We start from the raw sequence: 20,540 nt of genomic DNA on the forward strand, positions 1-20,540 counted from the left end.
GCAGTCTCCAGGCGATCGGCACCTTTTCCCACGGTGCCTCTCCTCTCCAGCCCTCGGTGGAACAGCCGCTGCAGGGAGCCTCTGGAACCACTGCCACCAGCCCACCACACACTGTATCCCCGGCCCCAAGATCCCAGTCATTCAGCCACTGTTCCCACCATCCACTCTGATAATCGGCGACTCCATCACTAGACATTTGCGCTTCTTCAACGTTATCACGCGTTGTATGCCAGGCGCCTTGGTTAATGATGTCCTGGCTGAGCTCCGGGATATGCTACCAACTCTCCCATACACAATTCGGAGGATTATTTTCCATGTCGGGTCAAATGACTCTGCCCGTTGTTAGTCAGAGCTCACAAAAACTGACTTCAGTGCTCTCATTAGCTACCTTAAGCAGTGTGGTAAATCTGTATGTCTCGGGTCCAATTCCTACCATTGGGCGCAGGAACGAGCGTTTCAGTAGACTTTTGAGCCTTAACACTTGGCTTCGGGACACTTGCGGGGAAACCAACGTGGGCTTTATTGACAATTTCGATGTTTTCTGGAACAGACAATCACTCTACTTGAGGGATGGATTACACCCAAACGCGAAAGGCTCACGCCTGCTAGCTGCAAATATCCACTATACCGTGACATGCATAGACACATGCAGATGCAGTCGCCGTGCTCAGAAATGACTTCCTGCCTTTGTCCTCCGCTCCTCTCCTGTGGAAACTACGATCCCCCTGCAGCCTACAGCATCTTGCGCCCTCTGCTGTCCCATTCCGGCATTGACAACTAATAGAAAAATACCCAAGACTAGGCAAAGTGGAAAATATGGAGTGCATCGCCGCGTATTACGGAGCTTGCAGAGACTTCCACCCTCAGCTCTGTCTCCTATCACCATGGAGCTGTTTAATACACAATCCCTCACAAATAAATCCCTCCTCATAAATGACCATATTATAGAGAAAAGGCTTGACTTCATGTGCCTAACTGAAACCTGGCATAAACCAGCGGACTACTACGTGCTCAATGAAGCATGCCCGCCTGGATACAACTACATGGAGAAAGCCCGCAGCTCTGGTCGTGGTGGTGGACTGGCCATCATACACCGGGCTGAACTAAAACTATCTCCTCTGCAAATGCCTGACCTTTCCTCTATGGAATGTCTGGCCTTCAAATGCAAACATCCATACCCCATGACAGTGCTTCTCATTTACCGTCCTCCAAAGCCAAACTCATCTTTTTTACCAGAGATAAGTGATCTGCTGACCTCACTCTGCAGTCTCTCAACAAACATTGTCATTGTTGGTGATCTTAATATCCATGTCGACAACCCCTCCTGTCTGTTTGCAGCAGATTTCCTGAATGTGCTTGAGTGTCTTGGCCTGCAGCAGCATGTTGAGGTCCCTACTCACACCAAGGGGCACACTCTGGATCTGGTCATCACTGAAACTGCCCTAATCAATAACATACAGGTCTACGATCTTGGTGTATCTGACCACAAGGTGGTCTCAATGGCCTTTACTTTTATGCTGCCTACCACTACACTTAGGCGTCAAATGTCTTTTCGCAACTGGAAAAGAATTGACGCAGCCACTATGAGCATGGATCTCCAGCTCATCACCTGCCCAGCATCTGCATCAGCGGATGAATTAGTGGAGATCTATAATACCTCAATGAGCAGTGTTTTTGATCTCCATGCCCCGGTCAAATCACGTATTGTTAATTTCTCACGGTCTGCTCCATGGTTCACTCATGAACTGAGGAAAATGAAAACAGCTGGGTGTGTCTTGGAACGGCAATGCAGGCACTCTGGGCTCACAGTCCATAAGCTGGCCTTCCGTGAGCATCAAAAGGCCTACTCAAATTCCCTTAAAGATGCTCGCTCACAGTTCTATTCCAGCCTAATAAATGAAAACCCTGGAAACTCTAAACAGCTTTTTTCCACCATAAAGCATCTCCTGAAACCACAACCATCCTCCTCAACTGAAGCTACAGAAGAGCAATGTAACAGCAGCTGTAATCGACTTTTTCAGATCAAAGGTCGAAAGCATTCGCTCTGAGATGTCCATCTCTCCATCTCTGCTTCCCTCTGATGCCAACACCCTATCTTCAAGTGTGCTGTCTCCCCTGCATCTTGCTGAGGTTCAGGAGAGCCATGTTGAGGAAATCATCAGGAAAATGAAACCCTGTACCTGTACCCTGGACCCCATTCCCACTGCTCTGCTCAAGTTACACATCCCCACTCTCAGTCCTCTCATCACCAAAATTGTCAACCTTTCCCTTCAGTCAGGCTGTGTCTCGCCGGCTCTCAAGGTCGCTGTCATCCGTCCCCTTCTCAAGAAGCCCACCCTGGACCCGGAGGTCCTAGCGAACTATCGGCCTATCTCCAACCTTGCCTTCCTGTCCAAAGTGCTAGAGAAGGTAGTTGCTTCTCAACTTCAGGACCACCTCAAACACAACAACCTGTTTGAAAAATTCCAGTCAGGTTTCCGTTCAGCCCACAGCAATGAAACCGCCTTGCTCAGGGTGACGAATGACCTGCTGATGACAGCCGATGCAGGATCACCCTCACTCCTCATCCTCCTGGATCTGACTGCTGCATTCGACACAGTGGATCACACAATCCTCCTAGAGCGCCTCCACACCACCATTGGACTGTCAGGCTCTGCACTCAAGTGGTTCCAGTCCTACCTATCTGGCAGAACTGAGTAGGTCTCACTGGGAGGATGCAATTCCAGACAGCTCCCTGTCTCCAGTGGTGTTCCACAGGGCTCTGTCCTCGGCCCCATCCTCTTCATTATCTACATGCTCCCCCTCGGCTGTGTTGTCAGCAGACATGGGATGTCCTTCCACTGCTATGCCGATGACACACAGCTGTACATCAAAACTGCCCCAAGCCCCTCTGCTGCCATGTCATGTCTCACTGCCTGTCTTGGGGAGATAAAGGAATGGATGAGAAACAACTTTCTCCAGCTAAACAGCAGCAAAACCGAGGCCCTTCTTGTTGGCACTCCACACCAGGTTCAGTCATCCTCCATAACTCATCTCACCTTCGACAGTCAGGTCATACCCCTCTCCACCACAGTCACAAATCTAGGAGTTAGGTTTGACCCTCACCTCTCCTTCAACGATCATATAAAGCATCTGTGCAAAATCTCCTTCTACCATCTCAAAAACATCGCCAAGCTCCGCCCCATTTTAACCCTGCCAGATGCTGAGAAGCTCGTCCACGCCTTCATCTCCTCAAGACTGGACTACTGCAATTCACTGTTCACTTGGATCACTGGCAGGAACATCCAAAAGCTGCAGTACATCCAGAACAGCGCTGCCAGGATCCTGATGAGAGTCAGGAAATACAACCACATAACCCCCATTTTACACTCACTGCACTGGCTCCCTGTCTCATCCCGCGTTGACTACAAAGTCCTCCTACTCACCCACCAATGCATAAACGGTCATGCCCCCCCTTACCTGCAAGATCTCATCACTCCCCAAACATCAACCCGCCCCCTCAGATCCAATAACAGTCTGTCCCTGCAGATCCCAAACCCAGGCTACGCACCATGGGCGACCGGGCCTTCGCCGCTGCAGCCCATCAACTATGGAACAGCCTCCCGGACCACTTAAGGGCAACACAGACACTAGACTGTTTTAAGACTGGCCTAAAAACCTTTTTATTCATAAAGGCATTTCCTACTTTTTAAAAAATGTATACATTTTCTTAAACTGTCCTTTTGTCCTTTAGCACTCTGAGATTCTGCCTAGAATGAAGAGTGCTCAACAAATAAAATGAATTATTATTATTATTATATATATAGGCCTACACACACACACACACAAAAATAATTAGTAAACAGAAATAAAAGAGACCCGACACAAACCCAACCCCTGTACATGCATACGACATAAGGAACAGTTAATCATGGTAGGTTTGTTATCCTACCTAGAGTATTAAAGAAACACTTGACACTACACTGTGTCTTGTGTTTCAACTCATTGTAGTAATTTGGAGCTGATTGGACAATTCAGCCAATGAATCAAATAGGCTACGTCCCTCAGCAGCATTCGTGCATTGCGCAACATGACTACATGCAGAGAGAAATGATAGATAGTTAACTAGCAGAGTTGTAAAAGCACTTTCTACGCATTTCAGTGGAGGAATTGGCCTCCTCATGCAATGTTATACTTAAAAGGAACAAGTATAAAAAATATATATACAACGGTCCCAAACTGCATTTGAAACAGACCTTGCGACTCCGGTAAAACACTATAGGACATTGATCATGATATGCCTCAATATCAGAATAACAACCATGGGTCAAATAGCAATGACTAGTGGAATGAAAGTGAAAGCAGTGTAAGCTTGTCCAGGCCCTGCAAGTCAGGATGGAGGCTATGAATCAGAATACATCTAGTGGGCATCCAAGAAACCTATTCTATATTTTCTTGTGGAGGACCCCCGTCCATTACTGCACCCCACCCACGAATTGGATCACCAGCCGCCGCTGCAAACAGGGAGTGAAGGGGGACCAATGCTAGGAATCTTCTGACTTTGTCCCGTTAGAATAATGCTGCCTTCTAGAGGGAGGACCGGCCTAAACTGAGCATCACTGAGATCTAGACATTTAACCAGGGACCTTTTAAAATGGATCAACCGTTCAACCGTTATCGCCTATTATGAGACAATCCATCCAAGGTAGTTAGCATTAAGCACACGGAATGGAAAGGTCAGTGGAATGAACACAACCATGTATGGTGTGGGGTTCAATCGCAGTCTATTTCACAACTGAACTTTGCAGGCTTTTTGTAATAACAAAGATAACGGTAATGACAATGTTGTGGCAATATCAAGCATGACTTTAATATACAAATTATATGAACCCTGTTTTTTGTCAATTGAAATTTGTCAATTTCAATGAATTTCTATGCATTCTCCATGGACCAAGAGATACCTCCCGCCCTCTCTAATAGAAAGGTGTTAAGATAGTTTGCATTTGCAACTGTGGGCACCATGTTTGATACTGAGGCCAATCCAGACTTCTTTGTTGTGTAGATTCCTTTAACTGTCTTGCAGCCATGTCCACTTCACCCATATTGTGAATTGCAATTTAACTTGGTCTCTCCTCTGACCAATCCTAAACTCCACGAAGGCCCCTCCCCCTGACCTTTGTTTCCTTTGTATTTACCCACGATGTCAACGTTTCCTATAAGAATCATGTACACCCATCGTCTCATTGACTGTATGCTTGGTAACATTGCTGCCTGTATCTTCCCCTGATCAAGCTCTACATTAAATCAAATATTTTGCCGTCAGAAGTGTCCTAGAAATGAGTTATTCAAAACAGACATAGATTAATAAAAACAGAAAGCGAATCAAAAGTTGAAAGCGTTTAATCGTGATGAAAAGAAAAACTAAAAGCAGTAATTTAAACCAATACCAAACAGAGGTCTCAATCAAAGCGTCCCGTTACCCCGTGCCAAAGTGTGCTTGAGCATGTGCACTCGCAAACAGCTTGGGTCGCTGTAGCTAACGTTGCACTGCAGACACACGCAGGGCTTCTCCCCAGAGTGAGTCCTCATGTGGATCTTCAGATGGCCTTTCTGACTGAAGCACTTCATGCACTGGTCGCACCTGTAGGCATTCTCCCCGGAGTGAGTCCTCATGTGGCGCTTCAGGTTGCATTTCAGACTGAAGCACTTCGTGCATTGGTCACACTTGAAGGGCTTCTCCCCGGAGTGAGTAGTCATGTGGTTCTTGAGGATGTTATTCAGACTGAAGCACTTCGTGCATTGGTCACACCTGTAGGGCTTCTCGCCGGTGTGAGTCGACATGTGTAACTTCAGGGTGCGGCCTTGACTGAAGAGCTTCGGGCAATGGTCGCACCTGTAGGGCTTCTCCCCGGAGTGAGTCCTCATGTGGTTCTTCAGGTTGCCTTTCTGACTGAAGCACTTCGTGCATTGGTCACACCTGTATGGCTTCTCGCCAGAGTGAGTACTCATGTGGTTCTTCAGTTTAAATAGGTGACTGAAGCTCTTCATGCATTGGTCACACTTGTAGGGCTTCTCCCCGGAGTGAGTCCTCAGGTGGATCTTCAGTTCGCCTTGCCGTCTGTAGCACTTTGTGCATTGGTCACACTTGTAGGGCTTCTCCCCGGAGTGAGTCCTCATGTGGACGATCATATTGGCATCGTTGGGAATAACCTTTCCACACAAGACACCGGGCCGGCCCTTGCGGCCGCCCTGATGCCCAGTCAGCTCCTCAAGGCGGACCAGCCTCACGCTGCAGTTCAGGCTCTTGGCCACGCTGTGGTCAGCGGACAGCGAGCTCAAGTCCTCTGGTTCTGACGCGGCAAATAGGGTGTCATGGCCGTCCACCGCCAGTGGGCCCTCCCCTTGTCCGTAGACGCTCAGGATGCGCAGCTCCCCGCTGTGACTTGACATGTGGGAGGAGCCAGGGGCGTCCACACGCAGACTCTCCGAGGTGGCGCCACGCTGAGTGCTGCAGTCTCTAATGTCATTGTCTTCTTCAGAGAGGAAAACAGAGACCAGAGAAAGTAATGTTTTAATTAATCATTTTCATAAAGGTATACAGTATGTACTTTGTAAAAACTTGTGTATTGGAAGAATTATATTTTGACATTATTTCTAACTTCTGTTTGTTGATTATGCATTTTCCTTGTCGCCCCTTTGGACGGTCGAGGGTTAAAGGCTCATGCTGAGAAGGCAGATTCGAGTACATTCTCAGTTTATAAAGGTTGTTTTCTTGCATAGATGCAATGTGTATTACTAACCTACGGCGGGCAAGCCTCCACCAATATCCTCTTCAACCTTGATTGAAATGGTGTCTGGGGTCTGCTGCTTTAGACATAAAGAAGGAAACACACACAAGACATATTCTTTCATTTTCACAGAATAGTTGTTAATCCCCACTAACGACAGATTAGGCATTTTTACAATGAATTGCAAAAAAATAAATATATATTTTTTGATTCAAGACCCTCGCATGCAAGAATGAGTTCACATCTGAGTGTAGGCTAAAACGAGATTAACTATTTACAAGTGCAAAAATCCCAACATAATCTTTTATTTTGCTAACCACTTTGCTGACGAAGCATTGTAAGGAAAGTTTGTCTGGTACTTTCTCTTAGATCAACCATTTTTCGTCTTCTTTAAATGCGACTGCCTCACCTTCTCTCCCATGATGGTCAGCAGCTTGCGGATTTCACCGTCTCTCCAGTTACAACTATTCATATTGATATCGCTGCATCGTCTCTTTTGTAGAGACAATGCAGCAACACCTCTACCCAAGCCTCGCCCCTAGAACCGCAAAGCTGTCTTATCGCATTTACATCAACATGAAACCGCCAATATGTGTAGGGTCAGAGAGGGTTAATAGGGGTGCGAAATAAAGCCTGTAAATTACCTCGGTCAGTGTAAACGTGCGGATCACACAGGGGAAAAATTGTGCGTAAGACGGGCATATTTGGCGGTGTAAAATAATTTACTGAATCATAAAAGGTGTGGGCTTTCTATGGGTTTGTTTTAGAGTTGAAACAGAGGAAGCCTCTCTTAGGGCCCTTACATAGTCGACGCATCGCTACGCTTACGCGTCCAAAAGGCTACGGGACGCAACGCGACGCTACGCTACGCTTCGGCCGCCATTAAGCGACGAAGCGTAGCAAAACGCGTCCTCCAAATTTTTGATACGCGACGCGCCGATCCATGCAATACCATGCGTTGTCGGTGGTGGCGATACTGCAAATATTGTACATTATTGCCACTATAGGTTATATATACAGAAGAACATATGAGAGGATGCGGGAACGTGATAAGAATGACTTGACGTCTCTTTTACTAATTATCTGTGCCAATTTATGCGAACCCTTCCACAGGGGCAAAGTGCTATTTTGATGCGCGACATCAAACAGCTGATGCGGGATTGTGAGCCATTTTAATGATCTTCTTGTCACCCGATATTCGTTCTATTACTGGCCTTATTTGTTTTAGTGTTAGCCTATTTGAATCAATTACGTAATGTTTTGTGTTCACGTTCTATGTGAAACATAAGTGTTCATGTTCAGTGTGAAACATAAGTTCAATAGCCTCTTTGAGTGAATGAAATTTGAAAGCGTGAGTGTGTAGTGAATGAAAAATGTTTGCGTGTATGGTGGGACTATTTTCTGTATTTGATCAATAAACCCCTTTTCTCTAATAATATTGCCAACCATATAATTTCTGTGGACATTATGCGCGATAGCTTTGGCTATAGGCCTACACTTAAATAATTCATTCATCTGTCAAGGCAATAGCTCGTTGTATAAACATTTTATATGGATATGAATTAATGAGTTTGACGTAAACCAAATTAGGTAACTTGTGTAACATGATAACTAATGAATCAAAAGTCATGTTTCCAAGTGACCAATGTATATACATTTATTGGTTAGTGCGCATACCCAATCGTAGCACATTGTACTGGTGGGGAAACACGCCAGCATCTGACAATAATAATCTGCCAGCTGCTCCCTGACAAGGGCCGGTTTTGGTGAGAGTCGGGAAGATATCGGATGACTCGCGAAAGGAGATCATCAAACTTTGGCGCCGACATCCGAAAATATAGGCTACTGGAAATGCCTCTCCTCGTCCATGCTTCGCATTGGAAGCACCAGAGAAACAAATTCCCCATCCTGATCTCGTGTGGTATTTAAAGGGTGCACATACCATTACTACCGCCTATCTCTGCGCTTCATCACTCTTCTTCCGTAGCCACTTTGATCGGAACGTCACCTGGAACGTCACCCGCGAAAACACCGGTGACTCTGCTGCCACCCATGGCGTGAGTGGTGTATTGCATGTCATGCATTGCCCGCGACGTTCGCGTATGCTGTGTAGACTATGAAAGGAAGCGCGTCGCTCGCGTCACTCGCGCCGTTTACGCGCGTTGCTTGCGTCGACTATGTAACGGCCCTTATGGATGGTGAATGAGAAGTTGATTTCAAACCTGCACACTCAGCTCCTCGCGGCAGACCAGCCGTTCGCCGCACTCCAGGCTCTTGGCCACGCTTTGGTCCGCAGACAGCGAATTCAGGGACTCCACTTCTGACGCGGAGAAGAGGGTGTCATGGCCGTCCGTCGCCAAAGGGCCCTCCCCTTTTCCGTAGACGCTCAGAATCTTCAGTTCCTCGCTGTGACTGGACATGTGGGAGGAGCCAGGGGCGTCCACACCCAGACTCTCTGAGGTGCCGTTGCGCTGAGTGCTACGGTCTCCAAAGGCTTCGCAGTCTTCTGCAGACGGAGAAAAAAAGGAAAAGGTACATTTACATTTAGATATTGCATAAAGGGAGGCATTGTGTATTTGTAAACGTGAAAGAAACTCTTTAAATGTATGCAACATTGACAGAGGGTTTAAAATGTGTACTTCTGACAAAGATTCACAGTTTTGGAGAGGGACGTCTCCTCCAGCCCCCTCCTCCCTAGACTCAAAGCTGAAGTGGTTGGCCAGACTAAGGACACTCAACGAACACCAGCGCAAAATGATCTGATCACAACATGACATGCGAAGCACAATAATTCTATTTCGACACTAAAAAGCAACAACGTCTACTTCCCTCTAAGCTGATCAGCTAACATTCATGCATTATGAATTCAGTGATGTTTGAGAATGATAAACCAGCTCATGTGCCATCTGTCTTGAAACCCTTCTGGGCTCTTGACTGATTCCATCTTTGAAATGCAACTCCGAAGTTTGACTCGTGTTTTAGCAGGGCGCTGGTCATGATGCTTTTCCAAAGAGGACCAGGCTTTTTAGCGCAGGTAGAATCAAGTACATTCTCAGTTGATAAAGGTTGTTTTCTTGAATAGATGCAATGTGTATTACTAACCTACGGCGGGCAAGCCTCCACCAATATCCTCTTCAACCTTGATTGAAATGGTGTCTGGGGTCTGCTGCTTTCCACATAAAGAAGGAAACACACACAAGACATATTCTTTCATTTTCACAGAATAGATGTCGATCCCCACTACCGACAGATTAGTTGGGCATAAGACGGGCATAATTGGCAGAGTAAGAACATCTACTGAATCATAAAGGTGTGTGCTTTCTATGGGTTTGTTTTAGAGTTGTAACAGAGGAAGCCTCTCTTTTGGATGGTGAATAAGAAGATGATTTCCAACCTGCACACTCAGCTCCTCGCGGCAGACCAGCCGCTCGCCGCGCTCCAGGCTCTTGGCCACGCTGTGGTCCGCAGACAGCGAGTTCAGGGCCTCCACTTCTGACGTGGTGAAGAGGGTGTCATGGCCGTCCGTCGCCAGTGGGCCCTCCCCTTTTCCGTAGACGCTCAGAATCTTCAGCTCCTTGCAGTGACTGGACATGTGGGAGGAGCCAGGTGCGTCCACACCCAGACTCTCTGAGGTGGCGTTGTGATGAGTGCTACGGTCTCCAAAGGCATCGCAGTCTACTGCAGAGGGAGAAAAAAAGGAAAAGTAATTGTTTTGAGACATTATTTGCATAAAGGGAGGCATTGTGTATTTGTACACGTGAAAGAAACTCTTTAAATGTATGTAACATTGACACAGAGGGTTTAAAATGTGTGCTGCTGACAAAGATTCACAGTTTTGGGGAAGGACGTCTCCTCCATCACCCTCCTCCCTAGAATCAAAGCTCAAGTGGTTGGCCAGGTTAAGGACACTCAACGAACACCAGCGCAAAGTGATCTGAGCACAACATGACATGCGAGGCAAGCGCATTAATTCTATTTTGACACTAAAAAGCAACAACGTGTCATTCCCTCTAAGCTGTTCAGCTAACATTCATGCATTATGAATTTATTGATGTTTGAGAATGATATACCAGCTCCTCTGTCTTGAAACCCTTCTGGGCTCTTGACTGATTCCATCTTTGAAATGCATCTCCCAAGTTTGACTCGTGTTTTAGCAGGCCGCTGGTCATGATGCTTTTCCAACGAGGACCAGGCTTTTTAACGCAGGAAGAATCTAGCATAAGCCTAGAATTTATGCTGCCTAGAATCGACCAAATCAAAGAAAAAAAATACTCAATGAGTAATGTACACACCTTCACTTTTAAAATGGGGCTGCATAGACTTTAAGGATAGCTTTGTGCCTACAAATATGCGTTTCCAGGTTTTCTGTCTGGCAGGCAACATCCCTTGAAAGAAGCTGCTGAATGTAAGCACTTGATGAGCTGGCCTGCGTAGAGACAACAAAGAAAAATCAGTACTCCATTTTTTACCTTGTATGTATTCCAGGTGCAAGTTGCAAGAAGATATAAGAATCATGTTTGGTGAATTACATTAGCCTAATACTTAAAATGAGTTATATGAAATGATATTACATCCTTGATTTGTTTACATATTTTATAGTTCATCTCAACAACCCAATACCATGACATCAAGCTCTGCAGAAATCAGCTAATAACCCTTTGATTTGAATCAGGTGTGAAGGGGAAAACATGCCTATAATAGTGTGTTCCAGGTACACTTTTTTGCCCGAAAATAACCAGCTATAACTGGGAGTACAAGAGGGAAGAAGGGTGCGAAAACACGTGTTTCCTAGGAAACGCACCATATGTATTTAGGATGAGTTTAACAGGTCAATCTCCTCATCAGTAAAACGCTAGAACTACTGCGGTCCAGTGGCCGGTAGAATACAGTTGTATTTGTTTGTTGTATGGTGAGCAGACATTGTAAAACATTGCATTCCCTTGGTATCCAAGCAGTAGAGATCAGTTCCTGTAGCCCCTTTGTTGAATTGTGCCCATTCTCGTGTGATGCCCCTTGCTTGCTGAGATGCACACTCGAGTTACAGTGCGTGTATTTATAGTTATGAATGGGCGGCCATGTATTAGTCCACTGTCCATCCTCTATAATAGGTCCATGGTATTTACACACATAACTGATGCTATCTACCTTAACATTAGCGACAATAACTTGGCTGTTAGCTGTAGCGCTAAAGCAACATTATGATGCTAACAAGGTAACCATTTACAGTAAAGCAACACAATGATATGGCGTTAGTTAACTTACTTTTTCGAGGTTTGTAGCTGAGCCGAGGAGAGTTGGTACTGATCCAGACTTGATTTTCAGACGTTGAGCAAGTCCAGCTCTGTATTGCCCCAGTTGAGGAAGCAGTCGTCGCTGAAATGTTTGGCGCTGCCGTGTTCTAGCAACGGGACGGCCATATGTTCCTGATCTTATCTGACTCCCGCGCTGCGTTTGTATCCAGTGGGCGTGGCCTATGACGTATTGGCCCCGGCTTCCTCATCTGTCTAAAGATGCTGCCAGAGGAGCCATAATAGAGAGAGAAGAGTTGCGACCATAGATATATATATTAACTAGATGCCCTACGGCGGCATCTAGAACGAGGCATCTAGGTAATATATATGTCTTAAGTTGTGACACTCTCTGATCTCGCCGGCAGTGTCGTCACGTGGTTCATGTAAGCCTGTATAGTTCAAGAACAGGCCGCGCTGCCGTGTTCTTCAATGGGACTGCCAGCAGCGATTGCAATATTGAATGGTAAATATAAATTAAAAAACACCAGTGCTTTTCTGACCATTGTTGCATATTTGTAAACGTCAGTTTTACATTTGGAGTGGTAGGGTGACAACTGCAAGCTACATAGATACTTTAAGTTTGAGGGAAAGCTTCACGTTCGTGTTAGCATGGGTAGCACTAGGCTACTGACTTTAGTGGCTTAACCTTACTACATCTGTTCTGAAATCAGAATCAAAAGTATCACATATATTAAAGAATAACAAATTAAAGTATTTTTTTTTTTTAAACAATGGGTCAGACAACAATAATGTGTGTGTGTGTGTGTGTGTGTGTGTGTGTGTGTGTGTGTGTGTGTGTGTGTGTGTGTGTGTGTGTGTGTGTGTGTCCAACTTGAAAAACAACAACAAAGTGAAGGAACAGGGATGAATATTGTGTTAACAAGAGAGGAATGCGCTGAGGAAAGGAGACAATTAAAAAAGCAATACAAGTAAAATGGACCACTGGTTATAAAACCCTGCAGCAAATGCAGATTCCACTGTCTAACATCTGCACGCTGCAAAGAGAGTAGGCACCAAGTAAAGCCGGGCCCCGTTTCCCGAAAGCATCGTTAGCCTAAGTGGATCGCAGAGTGGGTCGTTCGAGCATCATACAGTTTTCACACCGTTTCCCGAAAGCATCGTTGGTAACGAATGTCTTGAAAACGCTCGTAGCTAACGAGTGCTCCAGGGTACTCGTAGGACGCTAAGAGCATCGTTAGCCTACTATAGAGTGAACTCATTATTGCATGCGGGTGTCTTCATTCATAAAAAAAATAAAACATTCGGGAGTATGCAATAATACAAATTATTCTAAAGAGGTCAGAGACTCCGTGCACAGCCCCGCCTTCCCAGTGAACCAAGAAACCCCGCGCCGTGACGAATGGGGGATTTAACCCCCTCGGTTTAACACAGGAAACTTGAGATAAGAAGGTGAAATCGCCGGGCGTGCCAATAAGCTGCGATCGAACCGGCTCGGCAGTTTAGAAAGACCTATAGCCAGGGTTCGAGTTAGGTGGGAGGCAGTGGGAGCTTCCGATTATGAGCTGCTACTTGCCAAACGAAAAAATAGCCTGACTTCACAAGGTGTCTTTTTATAATTTATTTGTTGATGAAGTTGATCAGCAGAGAAATAGTTAGCCAAAGACGTTGACGTCGCTTAACAACCGAAGACGCTGGCGTTGTTGTGAAGGTCCCATGCAAGTGAACGGAGCGTTCCACGGCATTGAGAAGAGCCGTGTCATAATAGCCCATATTTACGTCCTATATTCCCCCCCCCCCGTCAAAATTCAGCGCAAGGCCGGTGCGGTCTCCCCCAACCGTCAACAACTTTAAGAGACCCCCACAGAGATGGAATCATAACTTGAACCCTGCCTATAGCCAACTTCCTCCTGCCCAACAATATGGGCAGGATCCAAGCTCTCCTAATCGAGTCAGCAATAGCCGCGTTTGAATGATAATGTATGAATGGAACGTTGCATTTTTAATGTCTACAAATATTCTACAAATAAACGCTGTAGTACACATTCCAGGCCCATAAGGGGCGCTACTTCTGTTACAGAAATCCAGAACAAATTAAATAAGAAGAAGAGCCGAGCATGCGCATAAGGCTGCCCTTATGCGCATGCTCGCATGTGATTTCTGAGACTCCGCGGGCTTAAGAGCCATTGGCTAAGAGGTCGAGGGGTGGAGCGATGATGCATGGTTTGCGGTTTCAGGCGTACACACGAATCCAAAACGAAACCGGGTCGATTTGAAACCACCTCCGAGGGTGGTTTCAGAAGTTTGCGGTTTTGGTCAGCGGATTCGCCGGCTTCGTGCGTACGGAAGGCCGAACCGTACAAGACCTTTGCGGTTTCGCCATGAAATCGGCTTTGTGTGAACAGGGCCTAAGATAAATGTAGTTGGCACACAAGCTATTTTGGATTTTTGTAATATGGAATTAGTTCAGGGGGGGGAATGCCGTGAATAAATGTATGCACAGTGCGTTCAGGATTCGGACTGATATGTCGACCTAGGCTTAATCAATTGTGTTTTAATATCTTTAGCATTCATATTATTGCAATCTATTCTTTTCGTAGGCTACTCTGCGGTTGGCCTTGATGGGGAGATATTTTAACCCTTTTTAACCCCATTTTCCTGCGACATTCCTGCGTCTCCCCCTGCGTCATAGCCCGTTACAGAACCATGTCAGTGGACAGGTACAATTTTACGATCGTCGTGAGTGCAGCGAATGCGCGTTCACGTTAAGAGGAGTTTCGGGAAACGCTCCAAAGAAATTATCGATGGTTCGAAAGATCCATCGGGAGAATGATCTAACGAGCAAAGATCCATCGTTATCGGGAAACGGGGCCCTGGACCCAGTGTTTGAGATGCCAGATATATCAGGCTGAGGTTTGTGGAACCAAAAACAAGTGGGAATAAGGACTAAGAACAACAAAGCAAACATACAGTAAGTGAACAAGAACAGCAAAGTAGAGCCAGGGGGTATCAATAAATAAAACAATGTTAGTCATGTGTGCAACAAGAACAACAAATGTGTAAACAGGTGTGCGTGTATGTCTAACTTGTAAAACAAGGACAAAGTGAAGGAACAGGGAGGAATATTATAAGTTATTAATATACAAAGAAAACACTCCACAAACATCATGCTGAGGTTAAGGATAGTAAAGTGCATCAGGTCGAAAAGAAGGACAACAATCGAAGCAGTCGCCGCCGCCACCACCACCACCACCACCAACAGCCGTCGCCAGCATAAGCCGCCACCACTAGCAGCAGAAGGCGACACCACCATCCTTCGCCACCACCAGCCAGCTCAAGCAGCCATCGCCTCAAGCAGCAGCGACCTGCAGCAGTGTTATCCGGCACCAGCCAGCTCAAGCCACCAGCAGCAGCAGCAGCAGCAGCAGCCACCAGCAGCAGCAGCAGCCACCATCAGCAGCATCCACCTTCAGCAGCATCCACCATCAGCTGCATACACATAACCGCTACGTCAGTGACACAATTAGGCCTAGGCATTTTTTATTCATACTATAGCTGTGAGAACTGTTCAGAAAAATCACCTCCATAGTCGCCCTGGAGTCACAGGGCGACCGTCTCCTGCAAGAATCAGGGAAACCTATTATAGGACATTCTGTCCAGAAATTAAACATTTAGAAGAGTACGTGACACTTTGCTTTGATAGTTATATACCTCAGATTGGAGATTGATTGTCGGCAGCTCCTCCAAAATAATGTTTGTACCTTCAACTAAAAATGACAATTAATTTACACTCAATCATTTCACATTTGATTAGCAAGACAATTATTGATGTCCATTGCCAATACATGAATACATACTCATTACAAAGGCCTTGGAAGTCGAGGCAGTGGGGTCAGAGGACACCCCCCCCCCTTCCACTCCTACCATCATCGGCCGACCTTCGTTATTGGCGAGAGCCAGCTCCTCCGAAGTGGTGAAGGGCAGTGGAGCGGTCTCCCTCCCAGTCGTATTATTGGTTTTCTTTTTATTTGCTGCAGGTAATCAACATGTGACTAAAGGTTGGAGCCTAGGCCATTGCCAATCATAGGCTAGATTCACCTGAAATTATTCAAATGGATGCTTACAACTTACCACATTGAATATTATTTTAATATTTATTTTTGACTTAGCCCCATGTTCGTAGGAGCGTGCTGGCACCACATCTATGGGGGTAAAAGGCATGATGATGCAAGACATATTTTTAAGAAAATGTGCAGAATCTTTTCACTTACGAATAAACACGGACGGCTATTTTTTACCAGCACGCCGCACTAGCCATATAATGGACAACCGTGTTCCCCTTGGCTGTGATTTGGACTTTGAATTCCTCGTAGGAATTCATAATAATACACCACGCACGCTCGATTCACTTTGCATAAGGGGGAGTCGAATGACGTGATAAACACACCTTTTATGTGAACGCGCATTGAACCTAAAGCGGAAAACCTGGTACGACTAATTGAATCTAAAGTGAGTGTCGTGGAACCATTTAACTCTGACTGCGAGTTGCGTCTCTGTCGAACCAGGTTTTCCCAAGAAAGCATGGGTATGTTCAGCGAGGTTCGTGGTATACTCCCCTCACAAATTTCCTTTGTATTTACCAACGATGTGAACGTTTCCTAATATTTTGCTGTTAGAAGAGTCAGAGAAATAAGTTCTTAATCACAGACATAAATTACTAAAATGAAAACAAAGCAAATCAAAAGCTGGAAAGTGTTTAATCCTGATGAAAAGAAAAACTTAAAGCAGTAATTTCGCCAAATACCGGACAGAGCTCTGAATCAAAGCGCCCCGTTACCCTGTGTGAAAGCACCCCATTGCCCTTGTGCTTGAGCAAGTGCACCCTCAAATTGCATGGGTCGCTGTAGCTGGCGTTCCAATGCACTAACAGGCAGGGCTTCTAACCGGAGTGATTCCTCATGTGGATCTTCAGTTGGCCTTTCTGACTGAAGCAATTCGTGCATTGGTCACACTTGTAGGGCTTCTCCTCGGAGTGAGTCCTCATGTGGATCTTCAGGGGGCCTTTCTGACTGAAGCACTTCGTGCATTGTTCACACTTGTAGGGCTTCTCCTCGGAGTGAGTCCTCATGTGGATCTTCAGGGTGCCTTTCTGACTGAAGCACATCGTGCATTGGTCACACTTGTAGGGCTTCTCCCCAGAGTGAGTCCTCATGTGGCACTTCAGGTGGTCTTTCAGACTGAAGCCCTTCGTGCATTGGTCACACTTGTAGGGCTTCTCCTCGGAGTGAGTCCTCATGTGGATATCAAGCTGGCCTTTCTGACTGAAGCGCTTCATGCATTGGTCACACCTGTATGGCTTCTCGCCGGTGTGAGTCCTCATGTGGAATTTCAGGTGGCATGTCCGACGGAAGAACTTCGAGCATTGGTCACACCTGTAGGGCTTCTCCCCGGAGTGAGTCCAAATGTGGATCTTCAGGCCGCTTGTTAGACTGAAGCGCGTTGTGCATTGGTCACACTTGTAGGGCTTCTCACCGGAGTGAGTCATCAGGTGGAATTTCAGGTGGCTTTTGTGACGGAAGCACTTCGAGCATTGGTCACACCTGTAGGGCCTCTCCCCGGAGTGAGTCCTCATGTGGATCTTCAGGCTGCTTTTCAGACTGAAGCCCTTCGTGCATTGGTCACACTTGTAGGGCTTCTCCCCAGAGTGAGTCATTACGTGTTTATTCAGGTTGCCTTTGTGACTGAAGCGCTTCATGCAATGGTCACACTTGTAGGGCTTCTCCCCGGAGTGAGTCCTCATGTGGATCTTCAGGTCGCTTTTCCATTGGAAGAGCATCATGCATTGGGCGCACCTGTGCGGCTTCTCGTTGGTGTTGGTACACATGTTGATGATCATATTGGCATTGTTGGGAATAACCATTCCGCACAAGACACCGGGCCGGCCCTTGCGGCCGCCCTGATGCCCAGTCAGCTCCTCAAGACGGACGAGCCGCACGCTGCAGTTCAGGCTCTTGGCCACGCTGTGGTCAGCGGACAGCGAGCTCAAGGCCTCTAGTTCTGACGCGGCAAAGAGGGTGTCATGGCCGTCCCCCCCCAGTGGGCCCTCCCCTTGTCCGTAAACGCTCAGGATGCGCAGCTCCCCGCTGTGACTTGACACGTGGGAGGAGTCAGGGGCGTCCACACGCAGACTCTCCGAGGTGGCGCCGCGCTGCGTGCTGCAGTCTCTGATGTCATTGTCTTCTTCAGAGAGGAAAACAGAGAAAGAGAGAAAGTGATGGTTTTAATTAATCATTTTCACAAAGTATACAGTTTGTACTTTGTACACACTTGTGTATTGGAAGAATTATATTTTGACATTCTTTCTAACTTCTATTTGTTGATAATGCATTTTCCTTGTCCCCCTTTTGATGGTCAAGGGTTAAAGGCTCCTACTGAGAAGGCAGATTAGAGTACATTCTCAGTTGATCAAGGTTGTTTTCTTGCATAGATGCAATGTGTATTACTAACCTACAGCGGGCATGCCTCCACCAATATCCTCTTCAACCTTGATTGAAATGGTGTCTGGGGTCTGCTGCTTTCCACATAAGAAGGAAACACACGCAAGACATATTCTTTCATTTTCACAGAATAGATGTCAATCCCCACTAACGACTAGTTGGGCATAAGACGGACATAATTGGCAGTGTAAGAACGTTTACTGAATCATAAAGGTGTGGGCTTTCTATGGGTTTGTTTTAGAGTTGTAACAGAGGAAGCCCCTCTTTTGGAGGGTGATTGAGAAGATGATTTCCAACCTGCACACTCAGCTCCTCGCGGCAGACCAGCCGCTCGCCGCGCTCCAGGCTCTTGGCCGCGCGGTGGGCCGCAGACAGCGAGTACAGGGCCTCCACTTCTGACGCGGTGAAGAGGGTGACATGGCCGTCCTCCGCCAGTGGGCCCTCCCCTTTTCCGTAGACGCTCAGAATCTTCAGCTCCTCGCTGTGACTGGACATGTCGGAGGAGCCAGGGGCGTCCTCACCCAGACTCTCTGAGGTGGCGCCGCGCTGAGTGCTACTGAGGCATCGCAGACTTCTGCAGAGGGAGAAAATAAGGAAAAAGTATATTTGCATAAAGGGAGGCGTTGTTTATTTGTACACGTGAAAGAAACTCTTTAAATGTATGTAACATTGAAAGAGGGTTTAAAATGTGTACTGCTGACAAAGATTCACAGTTTTGGAGATGGACGTCTCCTCCAACAACCTCCTCCCTAGACTCAAAGCTCAAGTGGTTGGCCAGGTTAAGGACACTCAACGAACACCAGCGCAAAGTGATCTGATCACCACATGACAAGCGAGGCAAGCACAATAATTCTATTTTGACACTAAAAAGCAACAACGTGTCCTTCCCTCTAAGCTGATCAGCTGACATTCAAACATTATGAATTCAGTGATGTTTGAGAATGATAAACCAGCTCATGTGGCATCTGTCTTGAAACCCTTCTGGGCTCTTGACTGATTCCATATTTGAAATGCAACTCCGAAGTTTGACTCATGTTTTAGAAGGGCGCTGGTCATGATGCTTTTCAAAAGAGGACCAGGCTTTTTAGCGCAGGTAGAATCAAGTACATTCTCAGTTGATCATGGTTGTTTTCTTGCATAGATGCAATGTGTATTACTAACCTACAGCGGGCAAGCCTCCACCAACATCCTCTTCAAGCTTGATTGAAATGGTATCTGGGGTCTGCTGCTTTCCACATGAAGAAGGAAACACACACAAGACATATTCTTTCATTTTCACAGAATAGTTGTCTATCCCCACTACCGACAGATTAGGCGTTTTCACACTGCCAAGCTGGTTCGGTCGCGGCTTGGCACGCCCTGCAATTTCAATGTCTTGCCTGCCTATTTTTTTTTTGGATTCAAGACCCTCGCATGCAAGAATGAGTTCACATCTGAGTGTAGGCTAAAAAGCGATTAACTATTTACAAGTGCAAAAATGGAAACATATTCTTTACTTTGCTAACCACCAATTCCTCGCAGCGACTGGACCAGTGGGAGGAGCGAGGGGCGACCACCGCCAGAATCTCTGAGGTGGCGCCACACTGAGTGCTACGGTCTACAAAGGCATCGCAGTCTTCTGCAGACGGAGAAAAAAGGAAAAATGTATTGTTTTGGTACATTATTTGCATAAAGGGAGGCATTGTGTATTTGTACACGTGAAAGAAACTCTTTAAATGTATGTAACATTGACACAGAGGGTTTAAAATGTGTACTGCTGACAAAGATTCACAGTTTTGGAGAGGGACGTCACCTCCAGCACCCTCCTCCCTAGACTCAAAGCTCAAGTGGTTGGCCAGGTTAAGGACACTCAACGAACACCAGCGCAAAGTGATCTGATCACAAATTGAAATGCGAAGTGCAATAATTATATTTTGACACTAAAAAGCAACAACGTGTCCTTCCCTCTAAGCTGATCAGCCAACATTCATACATCATGAATTCAGTGATGTTTGAGAATGATAAACCAGCTCATGTGGCATCTGTCT

General features: G+C 46.3%; 3 protein-coding genes across 3 annotated transcripts; all 3 read right to left on the reverse strand.

Moving 5' to 3' along the window:
* Positions 1 to 5,377: 5,377 nt before the first annotated feature.
* Positions 5,378 to 6,429, reverse strand: LOC130381436 (zinc finger protein 239-like). The gene has a single exon (XM_056589066.1). The coding sequence runs from the start codon at positions 6,427 to 6,429 to the stop codon at positions 5,443 to 5,445; it is 987 nt and encodes a 328-aa protein (XP_056445041.1). The 3' UTR covers positions 5,378 to 5,442.
* A 2,292-nt stretch (positions 6,430 to 8,721) lies between these two features.
* Positions 8,722 to 12,176, reverse strand: LOC130381041 (uncharacterized). The gene is made up of 6 exons (XM_056588461.1): positions 12,030 to 12,176; positions 11,060 to 11,193; positions 10,162 to 10,445; positions 9,870 to 9,933; positions 8,990 to 9,273; positions 8,722 to 8,775 (listed from the first exon to the last, which is right to left on the reverse strand). The coding sequence occupies exons 2-6, from the start codon at positions 11,148 to 11,150 to the stop codon at positions 8,722 to 8,724; spliced, it is 777 nt and encodes a 258-aa protein (XP_056444436.1). The 5' UTR covers positions 11,151 to 11,193; positions 12,030 to 12,176.
* Positions 12,177 to 15,564: 3,388 nt separating this feature from the next.
* Positions 15,565 to 17,953, reverse strand: LOC130381423 (zinc finger protein 239-like). The gene is made up of 3 exons (XM_056589050.1): positions 16,961 to 17,953; positions 16,148 to 16,218; positions 15,565 to 16,047 (listed from the first exon to the last, which is right to left on the reverse strand). The coding sequence occupies exons 1-3, from the start codon at positions 17,934 to 17,936 to the stop codon at positions 15,943 to 15,945; spliced, it is 1,152 nt and encodes a 383-aa protein (XP_056445025.1). The 5' UTR covers positions 17,937 to 17,953; the 3' UTR covers positions 15,565 to 15,942.
* Between the last annotated feature and the right edge of the window lie 2,587 nt (positions 17,954 to 20,540).

Source organism: Gadus chalcogrammus, chromosome 4 (assembly GCF_026213295.1).
Source record: "Gadus chalcogrammus isolate NIFS_2021 chromosome 4, NIFS_Gcha_1.0, whole genome shotgun sequence".
Lineage (NCBI taxonomy): Eukaryota > Metazoa > Chordata > Actinopteri > Gadiformes > Gadidae > Gadus > Gadus chalcogrammus.

Bases quoted from the DNA above. Each gene is read 5' to 3' on its own strand.
- LOC130381436 (XM_056589066.1), bottom strand. From the start codon at position 6,429: ATGTCAAGTCACAGCGGGGAGCTGCGCATCCTGAGCGTCTACGGACAA.
- LOC130381423 (XM_056589050.1), bottom strand. From the start codon at position 17,936: ATGGTTATTCCCAACAATGCCAATATGATCATCAACATGTGTACCAAC. The intron at 16,219-16,960 runs GTTAGAAGCCCT...TTACCCCCATAG, and splicing joins CCACATGAGGAATCACTCCG to ATGTGGTGCCAGCACGCTCC. The intron at 16,048-16,147 runs GTAAGTTGTAAG...GATTACCTGCAG, and splicing joins TTAAAATAATATTCAATGTG to CAAATAAAAAGAAAACCAAT.
- LOC130381041 (XM_056588461.1), bottom strand. From the start codon at position 11,150: ATGTTGCCTGCCAGACAGAAAACCTGGAAACGCATATTTGTAGGCACA. The intron at 10,446-11,059 runs GTGTGTACATTA...CTCCCTCTGCAG, and splicing joins GCCCCATTTTAAAAGTGAAG to TAGACTGCGATGCCTTTGGA. The intron at 9,934-10,161 runs GTTGGAAATCAT...TGTGGAAAGCAG, and splicing joins GCGAGGAGCTGAGTGTGCAG to CAGACCCCAGACACCATTTC.